Source organism: Diabrotica undecimpunctata, chromosome 1 (genome assembly GCF_040954645.1).
Source record: "Diabrotica undecimpunctata isolate CICGRU chromosome 1, icDiaUnde3, whole genome shotgun sequence".
NCBI lineage: Eukaryota > Metazoa > Arthropoda > Insecta > Coleoptera > Chrysomelidae > Diabrotica > Diabrotica undecimpunctata.
In genome coordinates, this window is record NC_092803.1 from 1,329,296 (window position 1) to 1,349,662 (window position 20,367).

Here is a 20,367-nt window from a genome sequence, read left to right on the forward strand (position 1 = left end):
AATATTTTTCTTTCAAACACATCTAATGCATTGGCAGATTTCTGTGTCACCACCCACATGTTTCACAACCATAACTTACTATGGGCCTTTTTATTGTTTTATAGACCCGGAGTTTTGTTTTCCGGAGTACGTCTCGCGATTTGAATATGTGGCCCATCGCGAAATAGGCTTTATTTGCCAGCATAAGCCTTCTATTTATTTCCGGTTCTTCTTCATTGCTTGCGACCAGATCCATTCTAATCTATTCACATGTTCTATATCGTCAATAAAGTGTTGTTGCGCCGTCTATTTGATCTGGTTTGTATGAGTAGTTTTGTTTTATTTGTATTTATTGCTAGACCAACTGCTTCTGCACTCTGTTTCAACTCAACGTAGGTTTCTTCCTCACTGTTCTGCTCATTATATTTATATCATCTGCGTATGCTGCTAATTGGGTAGATTTGTTTGTAAGTATGTTATTTCCGCTCAGTGTCAACCATCTAATTACATATTCAAGAACAAGATTAAAGAGCGTTGTGGCCAGTCCGTCGCCTTGTTTCAGTCCTTGCGTTATCGTAAACGCATCAGTGATCTGTCCCTGAATACATACCTGTGCTTCTGTTTCTGTCATTGTCATTTGAACTAGTATTAATTTTGATGGTATGAAAAATTCTTCCAATAAATTAGGTAGAATTGTTCTATCTATTGAATCATAGACTTATTTAAAATCTACAAAGAGATTGTAAACGTCAATGTCATATTCCCATGCTTTGGCTACTATTTGTTTAACTATAAATAGTTGGTCAATGGTAGATCTATTTTGCCTAAACCCTGCTTGATATTAGCTGATGATTTTTTCCGTGAGAGGTTGTAGTCTTCGATTAATGATGTTTGTGAGTATTTTGTATCCCGAACAAAGTAAAGAGATGCCTTTATAATTCTTACACAGCAGTTTGTCTCCTTTTTTATGAATAGGGCAGATTATAATTTTCTTCCATTGTTGGGGGATTTCTTCTTCTATCCATATCTCTCGTATTGGCTAGTACATGTGTTGTGCCAAATTCCTTCCTCCTTGCTTGAGTAGTTCTGCCGGTATTTTATCTATTCCCGGTGCTTTATGGCTTTTTTGTATGTGGATTGCATTTTGGACCTCCTCTAGCGTTGGGGGTCTAATAATTATGACACATTATCCTTAATATGAAGGGTCTAATTTTTCGCAAAAATTATTTAATTACGAATTTCTGCAGCTAATTTAAAGCTGCATAGAATGGTTTCAGTATTTTGCTATAGAATACAAATTTTCTTTTAAAATTTTACCTAAAGAATTTCGGCAAAAAAGGACTAATGGAGGTATAATATTGCTATATCGATTCTTTTTTTTTTTCAAATTATTTAAAGTAGAGATTGTATACCTACTTTGAAATTAGGCCCCTCATATGACTTTTCAGTAATATTCATATTCTTAAGAAATCAATTTGATTCTGAAGTATATTTTTTTCAGGAAATGTTGATAACAGCGAACCCCAAAATCCTTCCCCCTCTACTTTAAAAAACCCACGCAAAAGGAAACTTCCCGTACCGCAATACAATACATCCATTAAGAGGAAAATATATGAAAAAAAGTTATATTTAGTAAATTTGGAAATTCAGCAAAAACAAAGACTTTTTGAAAAAGAACTAAAATTAAAAAACTTACAAATTAGAAAAGCAGAACTGGAATTGGATAAATTGATTAAGTTTCCTAAGTAAATTAATAATTATCCTATCCGAAATATAAATTGTAATATCAGTACTAATAAGTAAACTTATTAAACTTTGTTTTAAACTCCTTCAGAAAAAACTGTATTTACAAGATGTGTTCTCATCGCAAAATTTCCTTCCAGGCTACCGATAACTATATGTTCGTCATCATCATCAAATTCAAGGTCATCTGGCCAGCGATCATTGTAAACAATGGCTAAATTGTGTAAAATTACACATGCAACGATAACCATCATTGATCTTCATTTTCAATGGCAATTCTATTAATAATGCTGGAAATCGACGCCTCAAAACTCCAAAGCACCCCTCAATAGTATTTCTGGTAACTTTGTATGAAGCATTATATGCTTCCTCAGCCCGATCTCTGGGATTAATGAAAGGTGTGAGCAGATATCTTTTACAAGCATAACCATTATCACGAAGAAGATATCCTGTGCCATACATACCCCGTTCTAATTCGATAGACAAAGGGCAATCATTAAGATAGTGGAGTCGTGAACGGATCTGGGCCAGCCAGCTATTATGTGCCGGGTCTTTAGCTCTGCGTCGCAAACGGCTTGAACGTTAAGAGAAAAAATACCTTTTCTACACCTTAAGGTTTCGTCAAGATGCCCACCTGGAGATCGAATTGGTATATGCGTGCATTCAATAGCACCGATTACACAAGGAAATCGTCGAATTTCAAAAAAATTCTTTTGTACTGTTGATGTTGCTTCCAGCATGGGCATTTTTAAGAAATCAACCTTTAACTGTAGTATCTGCTTTGCCACCTTGTAGATAATCCGGCTCACAAATGAGAAGTTGTTCTGTGGCACTTAATTCTCTGTTGCGATGGGTGAGAGGATCTAAATGATTCCCAACACGATGTAAGATTTCATCATCATCATCAACAACAGAATCATCATCATCAACATCAGAGGAGCTGGATATCGTAACAGACATAGACATTTTATAAATTTTGCATTCTAATCTAAAATAAACTATAATTAAACTCTTTGTAATATTAATTTTTTGTTTTTACTTACAAATCAATAACAATAATAAGCAATTTTTAATAATTTGACAACTGCAGCTATATTTTAATTACTGCTTTACCTACAATTAAGTAATTATCAATCAAAATCCGTTTTGATAACAATCAAGTCCTTGATTGACGTTTATACAACGAACCACAATGAATGATTAGTGTTTTACACATATTTGATGTCTCAATTTGATTTCCATTAAGAAAATTGATTACAATCAACTGATTGGCGTAGGAACAACGAATTCTATTATTTGATGGTTGTTAAGAGAACTTGATTATAATCAAACTTCTTGATTCGCGTTCGAACAACCAGGCGTTAAAGTAAAAAATACTATTTTATGAATGCTTTTTAATATGAATTCAAAAATTGTGGCTTCTCATAACAAAACATTATAATTTCTTATATTTAATATAAGTATCTTTAATTTTAAAAACTCCTATACTTTATACAAAAAAATATGGCAACACTGTGACGCACAAACATATAATTTAGATGCCAAGGTTATGTTTATTGCACGAAAAACCAATTTAACCCGTATATGCTAGGATCCCACATATTTTCATTGTAATACCTATTGTTGATATGTCGGAACTTATAAGCAGGTAGTATCTATTGCTGTTTTATTCATTTGTTTTGTTATATTGCAAGTGAAAATTTGTCTTCCTTGTTAATCATTTTAAGTTTGACCATGATTGTTGATTTTTGTCTTTAAATTCGTTTTTTTCTTCATTTAGTCTAGTCATCTAGAGAGTTGAACCCTACAAATCATATGAACAAGCTGAATGTTGCCGAGAATATTAATTCTGGGACACCAAAAAAGAAGCAAAAAAGTTTACCATTTTTACCCCTTGGCTTCCTCCTAAAATTCCCCTCGTATGGGGGTAAAAACGCAAAAAAATTGATGTACCAAATTCGGTGCATCATAGAAAAAAATGTTTTAAATAAAAAATGTAGCTGAGATAATTTTAAACAAAAATGTTCATTAGCACTTTTTGTGCAGAATGAACCATTCTCTCAGGAACAACGCTTGAAGTTCAGTTGAAATCAATATTTAATAAAATTTGTATCATCTAAATTAGACAACCCACTTAACAACGTTAACATACTAACTAGTAGCGCTATCTCCGTTTTTCGGTCACAATTTTCACATAAGAATTAATATTTTAAACAATGTTTTGCGTTACCAGTCTTTGATCGGTTAATATAGAGTTTTTATGTCATAAATTTAGTAAAACATGTGTGGTACCCTCAGAAAAACATGCAAAATCAATAGTAAACTTAAATGAGCCTAAAAATAAAAAAAAGCTTCAATCAATATTAGGAATGTCTAATTATTTGAGACAATATATATGTAATATATCTACAATATGCAGTCTTTTAAGAGAATAATTACAAAAATATACTTTTTGGTTTTGGACAAATAAATATAGAGGGTAAATTTTCAATTATTAACTTCTAGCACACATTATCTTTGCACCAAGGGTCTTGCTGAAAAGGAGGAGGAAAAAATATAAGTACATCATTATTAGAATACTGTAGTCTGCAAATCCCGACTTTAAATGCTACCTCAAGTGAATTATTAATGATCAGATTATTATCTACTCATAAAGCTTCCATCCTCAATGTGTAAGTTAGATAGTAAAATTCAAATGAATGTTAAGTATAAACTTTTACAAAAGGTTGTTATTAGAGGTAAAGTATGGGTCCCAGACAAAGTAATTGCAAAATATGAAAAAGATCCTATTATGTGTTAAATTACTGTTTACTTATGTGTTAAATTACTGTTTACTTATGTGTTAAATTAATAGTTTTACTGCATCTAATAATATATATAAACAGTATTCCATCCCAACTAATGAACATTTGCTGTTAAACAATTATTATGAAACTCATGCTCAACAACAAGTAGTAGAAAAGATTTTGTTTTATATTAAAGAAAAATTAAGTAAGTTACTTAAAGAGGAAGATGTTGTGAACTAGTAACATATATTAATACTTGGTAACATTGTCACTGGGCATAATTGCCATCATGCAGAATGTAGATACATATAGTATTTTTCATATAAAAATGCGTACACGTCACAATTTATATAAAGTGACGTCGCTAATATTTAAAATTTCCAGAACGTCAACGTTAGAGTTCAAATTTTCCTTACACAGCTAATAATACGAAACCCATACGGAACTGCTCGATCTTTTATAGGCGTCAACATGGTATAATAATCAGAAAAATGTAATCATCATTATATTGGGAATTTTAGAATTATATTGATTAAATAACCAAAAACATTTGTTATTATTAATAATATAAATTTTATGAAATAACTCTTAAGTCTAATACTCTACAAAATAATAATTTTAATTAAATATATTAGACAATTGTACGCAACTGGTACGAAAATACTTCAAAATTTTTGACAGTTCAGCGTGTGGTAAAATTGTTTAAAGTGTTGCCGCTTTTTTAGAGTAAGAATTTTGTTTATGTTTTGATTTCTTACACAATATATTTGATCATAATATATTAATAAATTGTATTTATAAATGCATATTAAATTTAGATTAATAGCGTTAAAAACTAATTATTGTTATGTATTGTGATTGTGCTATGCCAAAAACAAATAAATAGTCTGTAGAAAGCTAATAAGCTTTCATATAAGATAGATTATTTTGAACAAGAAATAATGGTGGGACGTTTTTTCTATTAAAGGCCTATAAGAAGTAAGTTTAAAAGTTAGAATATATAAATGTTTTCTTAGGTATTTTAGTGTGTTGCAGTAGTCCTAAAACTAAGTGTATTTACTGTTAATATAATAGTTTGACAAATAGTTGACATTTTAAAAATTCCTCACTTACTAACTATTCTGATGAAAATAATTCTGATGATCATAAATTTTGAATGACGTGCATGCATCTTTATATGAAAAATACTATAGACGAAATATATGTGTATAAATAGAAAGACACGAATAGGACAAAATGTGACGGTCAACACCTTCAATTTCGAAAGAGTACAACGTTTTAAGTATCTGTGGGCCGTAATCACAGCTGACAACGATATTACTGAAGAAATAAAAGACAGAATCCAATCTGCAAACCGCTGTCTATTCGCACTGGATAAGCTTATAAAATCAAAAAATCTTACAAGAAGTTCAAAGATAGAAATCTATAAATCCATCATCAGACCGGTAATAAAATACGGATGCGAAACGTGGACCATGACCAAAGCAAACGAAGAAAAGCTCAGTCGCTTTGAACGAAAAATACAGTAGACTCCCTCTATAACGAGAACTGAAATGACAGACTAATTACCTCGTTATAAGCCGATCTCGTTATATCAGACAATCATAATACTGTGCATACATACGAATCTGTAGTTTTCTAAACCATTAACTTCCTATAGTGAAGCCATTCGGAGCAATATAAGATGCTAATAAATATTGTTTGAATGGCGTTTTTGAAAAAAAGTTATTTACTTTTATTGTCAATGAAATATATTAAAACATAAAAGAGTTGTTTACTTTTATTATCAATGATATACGTTAAAACAAAAAAGCTGTACTTATATTTTTTTCCAACTACATAATGTATAAATCGTATTTTCAAGGATAACATAAACTATTGCTTCTGCAATTTTAAGATATATATATATATATATATATATATATATATATATATATATATATATATATATATATATATATATATATACAAGGATTTCCACAGTTTTCACTGTATTCCTTCACTCAACCGATTTCTCCAATTTTTCCTGTTTAGCCAGTCCCCTTCCTGTAGGTTTCTTCTACTCATTGCTTCGTCCACCTCATCTCTGAAAGATCTTCGGGGTCTGCCTCTCTTTCTTCTTCCTATCGGGCTCCACTCTGTTATTCTATTTATCCACCGATTTTGGTCTGCTCTTCTGACATGTCCGTACCATGTTAATCTCTTCTGTTCGATGTAGTCTATTATGTCGGAGTTCATTCCCATTCTCCTCTTAATCTCCATGCAATTTTAAGAACTCTTTCATTTTTAACTGCCCTAAATGGTCCAGTATCATTCTATCATATATTTTTAAAGATGTGGAACAGTTGTATTTATTCATTGTAAAGAAGTTTATTGCGGGCTGCAGTTAAGTTTATTGAGGGGCTGTTTGAAAAGGTATTTATGAAAAGGTAGCCACAACCGGACTAAAAACGTAAAAAACACGTTTTTGGATCTTATTTTCTCTCGTTATAACCAAATTTGCCTCGCTATAGACGGTTATAGTTCAATAGAAATTTCACGGGACATCTAATGTATCTCGTTATAAGCGAAACCTCGTAATAACCGTGTTCGTTATAGAGGGAGTATACTGTACTTAGAAAAATATTCGGACCTCACCATGACATCACCACAAACCAGTATAAGATCAGAATCAATATCGAATTAAAAGCACTCTACAATGACGTCGATATTGTCCAAGAAATTAAATCACATCGACTAAGATGGGCACGTGCACAGACTGCATAACGAGAGACTTGTAAAACTGGTATGGGAGGTATAAAAATGAACATTCCATTTGACCCTAGGTTGATGGAAGACCGAACAAATTGGAAAAAATTTGTACAGTCAGCCAAGACCCACCCAGGGTTTTAGCGCTACGTGATGATGATGATACAGAATGACATCAGACACACATTTTATACTTATCAAACTTATAAGAATATGGTAATAAACATTTAAAAACTACTGAATATTTTAATAATGCTACACACAATATAAAACCCTACTACGGCAACATCCTTGTTTAACTCTTTTTTTTTTATAGAAGTCTTAAGATTGTGTAAAATATGTTTTTATTTTAATTTAAAATTTTCATCAAATTGAACTACAGTAATAAAATATTGTTTTACTGCTATTCCAGATTGGAATCCACTTCCAAAATACACTGACAATCAACTGGCAAAGACAACGGACAGTAAAATATCATACCAAAGGTTAGTAAATCTTTTATTATACTGTAGAGCCACTGAAAAAAATCATAATTTGGGAAGGCCATGGAATTACTTCTACGGATCAGTTTAACCAAAATGATTCAATATATTTGAGTTTATTCGTGACAATAAAAAGTAGGAACCCTTAAATCCCATTATCTTGTTTGTTTAACCATTACCGTGTTTTTTACGGCCCTGTATAAAAATTTACATTTATCAACTACTGTATTCAGTATGTGGAACAAAGATAACACTTAATTGCTTGAATAGAAGTGAGAGGCAGTCACCATCTCGAACGAGTAGGTAAGACTTTTAAACAGTGTTGCCATATTTCTATACATCTTTCCTTCTAAAATTTTAGTCTGATAATTGAGGGTGAAATAATATTTAAATCCACTACGGTTCATTTTAGAATGAAAATTAATATTGCCCAAAAAAAATCTAAATAAAGTAGCCATGTAATTGTTATTTTCTAATCGATTCTATCAATAACTGAATTAGTTAACAAAGAACATTAATTTAAGGAATTGATGTGTAGCAACATTGCATTATACCCCTGACAAGTTGTAAAATTTTAAGCAACGGCTTTCTTCACAGTGCGAATCGCCAAGATACATCCGGCTATCCGACATTCAATGATTATCAGCCACTGACGACGACTGTGTACTTCTTTGCATAAAATTATTTCGTCGATAACTTTCCGTTGGCAAACTTTGGAAAAACACTTACATTCGAGTTTTAAATGCAATTCTTGTAGATTTTTAGCTGTGGTAGCTTAGAAATAAAACAATAATTCACTTAACATTAACAAAACATAAACATTATTTTTATAAAAAAAACCAACTAAAAAATATTCTAAATAATTAAATTAAAATTAAAGGCATTTTAAAAAAATCTCCAACCAATTAAATGTTCGAACAAACTACCATTTTGTGCTAAACAAAATCCGAATCTATCAACTAAAGCAAGTCTCATTCCATTTAGCTGATTTGGCTGTATCCGACTACAGAGTTGAACAATTTTTTCTTGCAATTCTTCTAAATTGGTGGTTCGTTCAAATTCATGCCGATATAATTTTGATTTTAGCATTCCCCAGAAATAAAAATCCAAAGGTACTAAATCTGGTGATCTAGGGGTCCATTTTAATGTTCCTCGTGTAGAAATTAATCGTCCGGGGAATGTTTGTTCCAAATAATTTGTAACTTCGATTGCGTTATGTGCTGGGCAACCATCCTGTTGAAACCGGACATCGGCGAAGTTGATCGCAAGGTTTCGAAGTGCTGGAATAATCTGATTGCGTAATAGATCTAGGTACTTACGTCCGTCCCTTCAGATTTTCCGTAATAAAAAATGGACCAATTATATTATCTTTATAAATGCCAGTCCACACATTTAATTTCTTTGGGAATTGTGTTTTCACAGCAATACTCAAATGTTTATTTTGCCTAGACCAAAAGCGGACGATAGATGGATTATGACGTTTATGTACTGTGAATGAAGATTCATCGGAAAGCAAAATATTTTTTAAAAAGTTGTTGCTCTCATTCGATTTCTCCATCAGTTTCACAAAATTCCATATGTTTAAAATGATCGACTGGAAAAAGTTCTTGGGTGGTTCGCACTTCTGTTGGTGATTCTGTTGAGGAAAAATCATGCATTCGTAGAGGGGGTACACCGTTTATACTATCTGTCTGTCTACTGAAGTGCGTTATTTATTTAGCTCATGCTGATTTCACCTTTGATGCCAACGTTGATGCCACAACAATTTCTCAATTCAGTGTTCTTTGTTAATTATTCAAGGAATGACATAATTGTTTAAAAAATAACAGCTACATGATTATTCATGTAAGTTTTGTTGGGGCAATATTAATTTTCATTCTTCAATGAACTGCAGTGGATTTAAATATTATGTTACACTCGTGCATCCTACTAATATTTTAGAAGGAAAGATGTAACACAAATTTTGCAACACTGTTTGAAAGTTAGACTCGCTACTCCAACATGCGTGGATTGTGTCTCACTCGTATTCAAACAATTAAGTGTTATCTTTGTTCCACATACTGAATAACGTATACAGTATAGTTTGTCTCAAAATATATCGTTTTGACTTTCCCGTCGTTAAAGGATTAGTGGTATTATCGCCATTATTAATAGACAAATACGTTTTAAATTTCTACCTGACCGCTCAGGGTTGAATCAGGTACGGCTAATGTAATCAGTCATTAAAAATCTCTACTTGCTACTGTGTATATAGTATATTAGTGAAGATTGTTCGTAACAAATATGTTTCGTCCACGGAAAAATAATCGCTCGAGATCTACTAAACATAATCAAAAGCATTTGTCATTGGACGCAAAAAAATAGTTAAAAATGTGTGTCATACTTTAATAGATAGGGGCCTAATCAAACAGAATGTTGTGAAAAGAACATATTTACTTACAAAAACGTCGATATCAGCGACAAAGGCTATTGTAAGCGAAGCACCATTGACAAGACGAAAAAAAGTAGTAATTTTTAGTCTATATATATATATATATATATATATATATATATATATATATATATATATATATATATATGGCTTTAAAATAATTAACATTTTTTAATAAAGACTCATAAATTTCAGTTTTAGTACTTGTTTGGCGCTTTTTGTAGCTGTAGACTGTAGTAGCTTGCGTTATCCATGACGATTACACTACTTTCAGGAATATTTTTTAAAAGAGAATTTTAAAACCAATTTTCAAAAAGTTCTGCACTGGTATCTTCATGATAGTCTAAGCTGAAGTCTTTGATATTCTTTGCAGATAAGAACAAACAGTTTCGAACCCACATATCTTTCGAACTGGCGTGAATTATTGTTATGCGTTTTCCTTTATTTAAAGATGCTTTCGTATGACATTTTTTACTAAAATCGACCTTCTTTTACATACTATATCATGAGTATCAAACCATGTTTTATCCAGATATATGATAGATTTGTTTTCTAACCTATAATTTCAGAGAGATACTCAGTTCTTCAAGTGTTTAAAACTTATTTTAGAAAGGACTGTATGGAGAGTGGTATCTATATTTGTTTCTTCTTACTATAACTTCAATTTAATTTATTTAACGTAGGAACTATCTGATTTTCGTAAAGAACAACTTATTGTCCTTATAATATCTTATTGAGTACTGTCCAAATAATGAGACTAAAAATTACCACTTTTTTTCGTCCTGTCAATGATTCTTCTCTTACAATAGCCTTTGTCGCTGATATCGACGTTTTTGTAAGTAAATATGTTCTTTTCACGACATTCTGTTTGATTAGGCCCCTATCTATTAAAGTATGACACACATTTTTAACTATTTTTTTGCGTCCAATGACAAATGCTTTTGATTATGTTTAGTAGATCTCGAGCGATTATTTTTCCGTGGACGAAACATATTTGTTACGAAAAATCTTCACTAATATACTATACACACAGTAGCAAGTAGAGATTTTTAATAGGTCCCTTAAGCTAGCGGGGACACATGAGCGGAATCCAATTTAACCTACGTAATATTTTTTCACCAATTTTTCACTAATTTATTACCACCCTAATAATTTTTCACCACCAAACCAACCTTAAGGGGAGCGATTCTGCTGGCTTAAGGTTCAAGCTAGCAGAATTCAAAAAAAAAACTTTTTGTTGATGGCATATTTTTTCACCAATTTTTCACTAATTTATTACCACCCTAATAATTTTTCACCACCAAACCCCCCTTAATGGGAGCGATTCTGCTGGCTTAAGGTTCAAGCTAGCAGAATTCAAAAAAAAAACTTTTTGTTGATGGCATATTTTTTCACCAATTTTTCACTAATTTATTACCACCCTAATAATTTTTCACCACCAAACCACCCTTAATGGGAGCGATTCTGCTGGCTTAAGGTTTAAGCTAGCAGAATTCAAAAAAAAAAACTTTTTGTTGATGGCATATTTTTTCACCCATTTTTCACTAATTTATTACCACCCTAATATTTTTTCACCACCAAACCACCCTTAATGGGAACGATTCTGCTGGCTTAAGGTTCAAGCTAGCAGAATTCAGAAAAAAAAATTTTTGTTGGTGGCATATTTTTTCACTAATTTTTCACTAATTTATTACCACCCTAATAATTTTTCACCATCAAACCACCCTTAATGGGAGCGATTCTGCTGGCTTAAGGTTTAAGCTAGCAGAATTAAAAAAAATATTTATGATCTACTACAGTGTTCTGCTAGGTTTTTACGAATTTATTACAACTTTAGTAATTTTTCACCCCTTACTACCCCTTTAACAAAAATTAAATAAATTTGTTTTTTCAAAAATACTTGAATACATTTACACGGTGTGTGTGTGCGAGTGTGTGTGTGTGTGTGTGTGAAAAACACTTCTGTTGTAATAATTGGTATATTTAATTAAAAATTACTACTTACCTATTACTTATTAATTACTTACTAAAAGTACTACAAATTTCACTGGACTGATAAGTCCGAAAACGTTTTGAACCTAATCCTTTAGGATTTTTAAAATTTAATTAAATATACCAATCACAACAGTGTTTTACTTCAATGTTCGAGTTTTTTAACTATATGATATACAGCCAACTCACGAGAATGATCCCTTTTTAAGTTGTAAAATTTTGTTAAAAAATAGGTGGTGTACAAAACAACAATATTGCAATGTTTAGCATATAAAAAAGTTGGTGAAGTTGGTGTTTGTGTAAATTCTAGCATTTAAAGATGTAAACTACTTTCCTTATTTGAATTTCTAGTATTTATGGGAATTATCTTCCACACTGACACATACGGATTTCAAGATTGGAGGGTTATTGGAAAACAGATCCACTATTTAGCTTAAAATCTTTTTTGCAGAACATCGGAAGAGATCTTTTTCTTATAATTTTAAGGTGCTTAATCTTCATCCATAATCCAATGGGACCGAATGTTATTCCTGAAGATCGGTTTTATAGAATAAGAACAGTTATAGACTTTTTAATAATAAAATGACTGCTCTGCGTTATCCAGTAAAATAATTATCGCTAGATGAATCGATGGTACCGTGGAAAGTTAGACTTAGTTTTAAACAATATACTAAACAAAAGACATAAAAGACGATATCAAGGTTAGAATTAATTCGTAAATTAAATTATTAAAAAAGCAAAGAAAGACGGAATATCGCACGCGAACATTTACCTATAAATAATTGCTAATAAATCGGACAAACGCGAAACGAAAACGAAAAGATGCAGAGTATGTCCTATCCTAAAAATAAGAAAAAACCCAATTTATGAGTGTGTGGATTGTGCCGAGAAACCAGATCTCTCCGTGGGCGATTCTTTCAAACATTTTCATAAACAAAATAAATAAGTTAATATTTTTTTGTAATAACCTTTAATTTTTACCTATATTCAACTGACAATGAATGAAAAATCGACAAAGAATTAAAATACAAATATCTTTAAATTTTTAAAATGCTGCTAATATAAATTTATTTTACTACGCAAATAATCTATATCAGCTGTTCTGACCAACCGGTAATTTCGGTCTCATTTGAATATACCTACTTAAAATGTTTTGCAATATAAATTCTTTATGTTATACACCTAATCTTAAAATTATGTTTTGACCAATCGTTAATACTCTTCTTATTTAAATATTATTAAAATATTAAATACCTAAATTATTTTTCAAATTTTCATCTACCTAATGAATGCAAATCTTTTAACAATAGGGTGCAATAGGTGCGCACGATCCCGACGACCCTCCTTTACAATCAGATAAATAATGTAATAGACGTAATAAAATTATTTCAATTTGAATATTTCTTACCTGGTAATTTATTCTGTGAAATATAAAAATTCCATTGTATTTACTAAAACTCAACTTGATTTCAGTTATTTTATATTCATAAAAAGGACTAACGATTCGATTTCGCTTAGCCATGTAATACGACTCGAATCAGAGTCAATTTTTTAAAACGGGTAAAATTTATAGTCTTTGGAATAAAGTGTTTTCATATTTTTAATATTTAAACATTGAAAAAATAAATATTAGTTAGTATAGAATAACATTTGAAAATGTTTTTCAATTAGGGTAGTTGAGAAAAACATGACTAGGCTGGTAAAAATATAGTAAAATTCTAGCAGAGCACTCTTGTGTTTTCAAAAAGATTTTTTATTCACCTAGCGTCAATGTGTATCTTGTTAAATGTTTCCCATTATCTGAAGCTTAGGGGGTCAAAAATTATAAGGGTGGATCAAATTTAGTAAAAACCAAGCAAGTAATTTATATTTTCAGTTACAAGTAGAATACAGTAAAATTATAAAAATAGATTTTTTATCACCTTAAATTTTAAGGTAGTAGAATTATTGACTCCTCATAGAGGGTAGTTGAAGGGTGAAAAATTACTAGGATGGTAATGTATTAGTACAAATCTAGCATAATACTGTAGTATCTCATATTTCCGAAAAGATTTGCTTTGCATTCAACCAGCGTAAATGTGTAGATGGTGGAATTGGTGAAGTTCGTTAACATTTAGTAAAAACTAACCAGAGAGTTTCTTATTTTACTTATAAATAGTATTTAGTAAAATTATAAAACAAAACTTTTTCACCTTTAATTTAAACATAGCAGAACTATTGACTTCCACTAAGGGTTAGTCGAGGGAAAAAAATTACTAAGTTGGTAATAAATTCGTAAAAACAGCAAAATACTGTGGTATATCATAAATAATTTTTTTTAATTACGCTGGCTCGAATACTAAGCTAGCAGGAATGTTTCCAAATAAGATTGGTTTAGAGATGGAAACTTATCAGGGTAAAAATACTTTTTTATGTCAGTTATAAGTAGAGGATAGTGAAATTGTAAAAAAAGATTTTTTTCACGTTAAATTTTAACCTAACAGAATTATTGACTTATCACAAGGGGTAGTTTAGGTGTGAAAAATTACTAGGGTGGTAATAAATTAGTAAAACCTTAGCAGAATACTGAGGTATTTCAAAAATAGGTTTATGGGAGCAAAATTATCAGGATGGTCAAAGTTTAGTATAAACTTAACAAAACACTTTTTTTATTTCAGTTATAAGTAGTGGACAGTAAATTTGAAAAAAAATTTCTCCTTAAATTTTAATCTAACACAATTATTGACTTTTCACAAGGGGTAGTTAAGGGGTGAAAAATTACTAGAATGGTAATAAATTCGTAAAAACCTAGCAAAACACTGTGGTATATTATAAATATGTTTTTTAATTTTGCTGGCTTGAACTCAAGCCAGCAGAACTGCAAGCCAGCAGAATGGCTCCCCTTAAGGGTGGTTTAATGGTGAAACAATATTAGGGTGGTAATAAATTAGTGAAAAATGGGTGAAAAATATGCCATCAACAAAAATTTTTTTTTTTTGAATTCTGCCATCTTGAACCTTAAGCCAGAAGAACCGCTCCCATTAAGGGTGGTTTGGTGGTGAAAAATTATTAGGGTGGTAATAAATTAGTGAAAAATGGGTGAAACTATATGTCATCAACAAAAAGTTTTTTTTTTGAATTCTGCTAGCTTGAACCTTAAGCCAGCAGAATCGCTCCCATTAAGGGGGGTTTGGTGGTGAAAAATTATTAGGGTGGTAATAAATTAGTGAAAAATTGGTGAAAAAATATGCCATCAACAAAAAGTTTTTTTTTTGAATTCTGCTAGCTTAAACCTTAAGCCAGCAGAATCGCTCCCATTAAGGGTGGTTTGGTGGTGAAAAATTATTAGGGTGGTAATAAATTAGTGAAAAATGGGTGAAAAAATATGTCATCAACAAAAAGTTTTTTTTTGAATTCTGCTAGCTTGAACCTTAAGCCAGCAGAATCGCTCCCATTAAGGGGGGTTTCGTGGTGAAAAATTATTAGGGTGGTAATAAATTAGTGAAAAATTGGTGAAAAAATATGCCATCAACAAAAAGTTTTTTTTTTGAATTCTGCTAGCTTGAACCTTAAGCCAGCAGAATCGCTCCCATTAAGGGGGGTTTGGTGGTGAAAAATTATTAGGGTGGTAATAAATTAGTGAAAAATTGGTAAAAAAATATGCCATCAACAAAAAGTTTTTTTTTTGAATTCTGCTAGCTTGAACCTTAAGCCAGCAGAATCGCTCCCCTTAAGGTTGGTTTGGTGGTGAAAAATTATTAGGGTGGTAATAAATTAGTGAAAAATTGGTGAAAAAATATGCCATTAACAAAAAGATTTTTTATTTTATTATTCTGCTAGCTTGAACCTTAAGCCAGCAGAATCGCTCCCATTAAGGGTGGTTTGGTGGTGAAAAATTATTAGGGTGGTAATAAATTAGTGAAAAATGGGTGAAAAAATATGCCATCAACAAAAAGTTTCTTTTTTGAATTCTGCTAGCTTGAATCTTAAGCCAGCAGAATCGCTCCCCTTAAGGTTGGTTTGGTGGTGAAAAATTATTAGGGTGGTAATAAATTAGTGAAAAATGGGTGAAAAAATATTACGTAGGTTAAATTGGATTCCGCTCATGTGTCCCCGCTAGCTTAAGGGTCCTATTTTTAATGACTGATTACATTAGCCGTACCTGATTCAACCCTGAGCGGTCAGGTAGAAATTTAAAACGTATTTGTCTATTAATAATGGCGATAATACCACTAATCCTTTAAGGACGGGAAAGTCAAAACGATATATTTTGAGACAAACTATAGTTAAAAACTTGCCATATCGGTATATAGGAGATATGTGTTGTCGGGAAAAATAATATGAGTTTTATAACATTTATTCCTCTTAATAAAGAATAAGTTATTTTGGCAACATCGAGTGATAAGCCCACACTTTTGATTCTCTCCTCATTTGTTGCCAACTCACAATACTAAATTAACCAAACATCCTAATTATACCTATAATAAACATATGCAACACCATATACAACATTCCCCTTTTGGAAGCATAACTTTCTTATCGCGGGCTACGGGCGTAGCGGTGGATCGCGAAGTGTCATGATTAAACAAAACCAACGACTGTAACGACAGATCACGCGAACCACTGATTGTATATATACCTATAGGTATATACACTATATATTGTGCTCTAATACATACCATCTCTCTTTCACGCTCACACACTACGTGAAGTAGTAAATGCAGTCTCATGCGTGTTTCTTGTAAGATGTTGCAGACACATGCTCTCTTAAATTTATAATTGTTAATTTTATCTTGACAAAATCGTGGTAAATAGTGATAGTGATAGTGATGTATCTAATCAAGAGGAAAATTTACACATCATTCAATGTAAGTAAAAAGTTAATATTAAAACAATACTATAATAATACCAACTTTGTTAAAAATGAATATATATATATATATATATATATATATATATATATATATATATGCCGAAAATTTTGCGTCTCCATGTATAATACATATTTATATATTACTCATCAAATCTAGGAATGCCTTTCGAAATCTTACAGTTGCCACTCCTACTTGATTCGTAGTAAAATTAACGAAAATATATTAGTAGAAATAAACAACTCAACCTCTAAACTTGGGTCAGTACAATCTGGGACAGAATTTTGTTGAAGAACAGTGACAATGACGTGAAATGGAATTTAAATCAAACTTGAATCGAAAAGTTTCATCCAGACAAAGCCGAGCAATTATAGCGAATGTTATGCATTTTAGCAGGGGACAATGTACCTATAATAGAAAACAAGTGCAGAAAAGTGTTGCAACAGCAATAGGTGTAGGTTTAACCACCATAAAAGCAATTTCGAGTGATGTGAAGCAAGTAATATGGAGAAAATGGACTTATGCCAAAAGATAGTTACTGGAAAGAAGCTACTGTAATTGTTCAGCTATTTAATGCTTGGTTTGATCTATTAAATTCTCGATGTAAGTGTGTTGTCAATTCTTCAACACGAAATGCATATGGTACAGATTTAGATAGGCAGTCACGTGTACTGATTGAAATGTCAGAAATGGTCAATTCAATGCGGGTGGGTAAACATAAAGGACTTATTCCATTTCAAAAAGGGATATTGCTTACTAATAGATCTCTGAAAGAGTTACTTTCTTACCTACAAGCAAAATACAACGTTGACTATGTATATTTTAACTTCCAGATTGAATCAAGACGTGCTAAAGAACTTTTTTTCTTATATTCGAGAAATGAGTGGTGCAAATGATCATCCTTCGCCAATAGATTTTAAATATAGATTAAGGTGGTATATTTTAAGAATAATTCGGCGGCGATCTTTACAGAATGTCGCAATACTATTGAAACTAGTGAATCCTGTGTAACAGCTCAATAGAAAGTCCTCAATTACCAAGCGATATTTCGGCGTCAGAAGATATTTGCTTGACACAAAAAATGCTGTCTAATTTGGTAGAAAAAACTGAAGGTTCGAAAGAATCTCATTCTGAAGAGGACAAAATAGTTCAAAATACATTTATAGAAGCTCACTATTTGGAGGAGTATCATATAATTGACGATGAAGTTTTACGTCGGTGACGATTATTGCTGCTTTTGTTGCATACAAATCAAACATAAATATAGTTTAGGAAACCCTACAAAAACTTATGAGACATATATTAAACCAGACATGGACAATCTCTCGGTTCTCTTTTGAACGAAGACTCAAATGAAGAATTGTGGGAAGCTACATTAAAAGTGGAATCATTGTTTAGTACAATCCATGAAAGCTCTTTGCTCTAAGCAATTTTCTCTAATTTTAAATGTTCAGGAAACACATTCATTTAAAACAATTTTCTCTAATTTTAAATGTTAATTAAGTGATCCAGAAAGTGTTTTAATATTTAACCAATCTACATACTTTGTTCAAAATAAAACCATTTTGGAAATATTCCAGTAATGAATCCGACCTATCGAAATATGTATAAAATAGAATTAATTTTTATGCTTATTAATTGAAAAGACATTATTATATTCCTACATTATTATGAATATACACACTTTATATAGCGAAACGTCAAAAAAAGTTTTTTATTTTTCAATAATCAGAAAACCTATACCAAAAAAAAAATAAAAACATTGTAAACTACGCATCTTATAATATTAAGTGCCAAATATGGATGCTTATATATATATATATATATATATATATATATATATATATATATATATATATATATATATATATATATATATTTGATTGCATATATATTTGATATTAACCTACTAATATGACAAGCGTTAGTGTTCTAATAGAAACTGCTTCGCACGTGACGTCACACAGTGCGAGAGAGATAGAGCTAACGTGCGCAATAGCATACCGGTATTTGTGTATCGTGGCTTATAAACAAATAAAATATCTCGGTAAAAAATACCAAACAAATTAGGTTGAAGCAAATTGGATTTCAAATATCAAAATCGGTATACGTAAAAAATGTATTTTTTCGGCTTCCAATGAAACAATTTTATTATTATATTAGCTTGGAAAAACATCGTGCCAAGAGATTTTTATATATAAGATATGTATGTATGTATAATTTCATAAAAGTACTTATATAAATTCACGTGAAATTTATTATCTTCAAAATGAAATATTTTAGTCAAAATGTGGCTGATTCATTTAATCGTTTTATTACAGTTTCAGTGATAATATTGCGAGAAAAAAAACCAATGCTGATTATTGCAAACAATATCGTCAACGTATTAGAAATAAGGGAATTCTAGCATTATCAAGCGGTGCAAAGTCCTCTTCTCAAAGAGTGAGAGAACATAGAGAACGCCAAAAATTAAATCGGACTGAAAAATCGACAGGGTAATTATTTATTGCCATTTATGTACTTACAAATTAACATTCATTTCGATCCATCCATCCATTTTATAATTTTACAACCCAATTCGAGCTCCACGATCGACTGCCAGGGAGATTTCTCGCGACCTCATCTACATCATCCTCCCATCGCTTTGTCGGTTTCCCAATAGATCTCTCCCTGCATTATATATATATATATATATATATATATATATATATATATATATATATATATATATATATATATATATATATATATATATATATATATATATATATATATAGTTAATATATTATAGGTTATTAGTTATATTAGTAAGGTTATTCCGAAATACAAAAAGATTTCCCCATCTAAAAAAAAAACAAAGCATTAGACTGCGCAAGTGCATATGAATATAATAAAAATAATGAGTTATATTTCCTTTTTCACAATTAGAAAATATTCAGCATTGTGTTTGAATCTGCTTTAAAAATTAAAGGACTTCTGCTCGCACACAGTTAAAGATGAATTCATTCTTCACTTATACTTTAAGCAATTTAAACTACTGTACTGTTTATTATTGTCGACAGATATTATCACACATTTCTGATAACTTTATTTCTCCGCTTGTACCAGCAAATTATACCTACATGCCGCCTAACGAACAAACTTTCTGCTCCCTAGCCCACAAGTCACCTTTATCTGTGTTATCCTAGCGAGAAGTGAGAAGTGACCTGTTCACAAAGTCCCCTACAACGGTAAATAAACTCAGGGTCGTCTCCTGATTTTCTAATGCCCGTTTGATCCTCCTTATTCAAACACTTAAGATCTCTGTAAGCGGAACAAGGAAAAACCAGGTTAAAACGGACAGTAAATAGTTCACC

General features: G+C 31.2%; 1 protein-coding gene across 2 annotated transcripts in view; it reads left to right on the forward strand.

The window, feature by feature from the left end:
* The window catches only part of LOC140443100 (uncharacterized), a 53,570-nt gene that overhangs the window by 8,498 nt on the left and 24,705 nt on the right, over window positions 1-20,367 (forward strand). For both annotated transcript variants that reach the window (XM_072534173.1, XM_072534180.1), the window contains exon 2: window positions 7,669-7,741. In XM_072534173.1, the coding sequence (XP_072390274.1) occupies window positions 7,669-7,741 (73 nt within the window). The remainder of the gene's footprint in view (window positions 1-7,668; window positions 7,742-20,367) is intronic.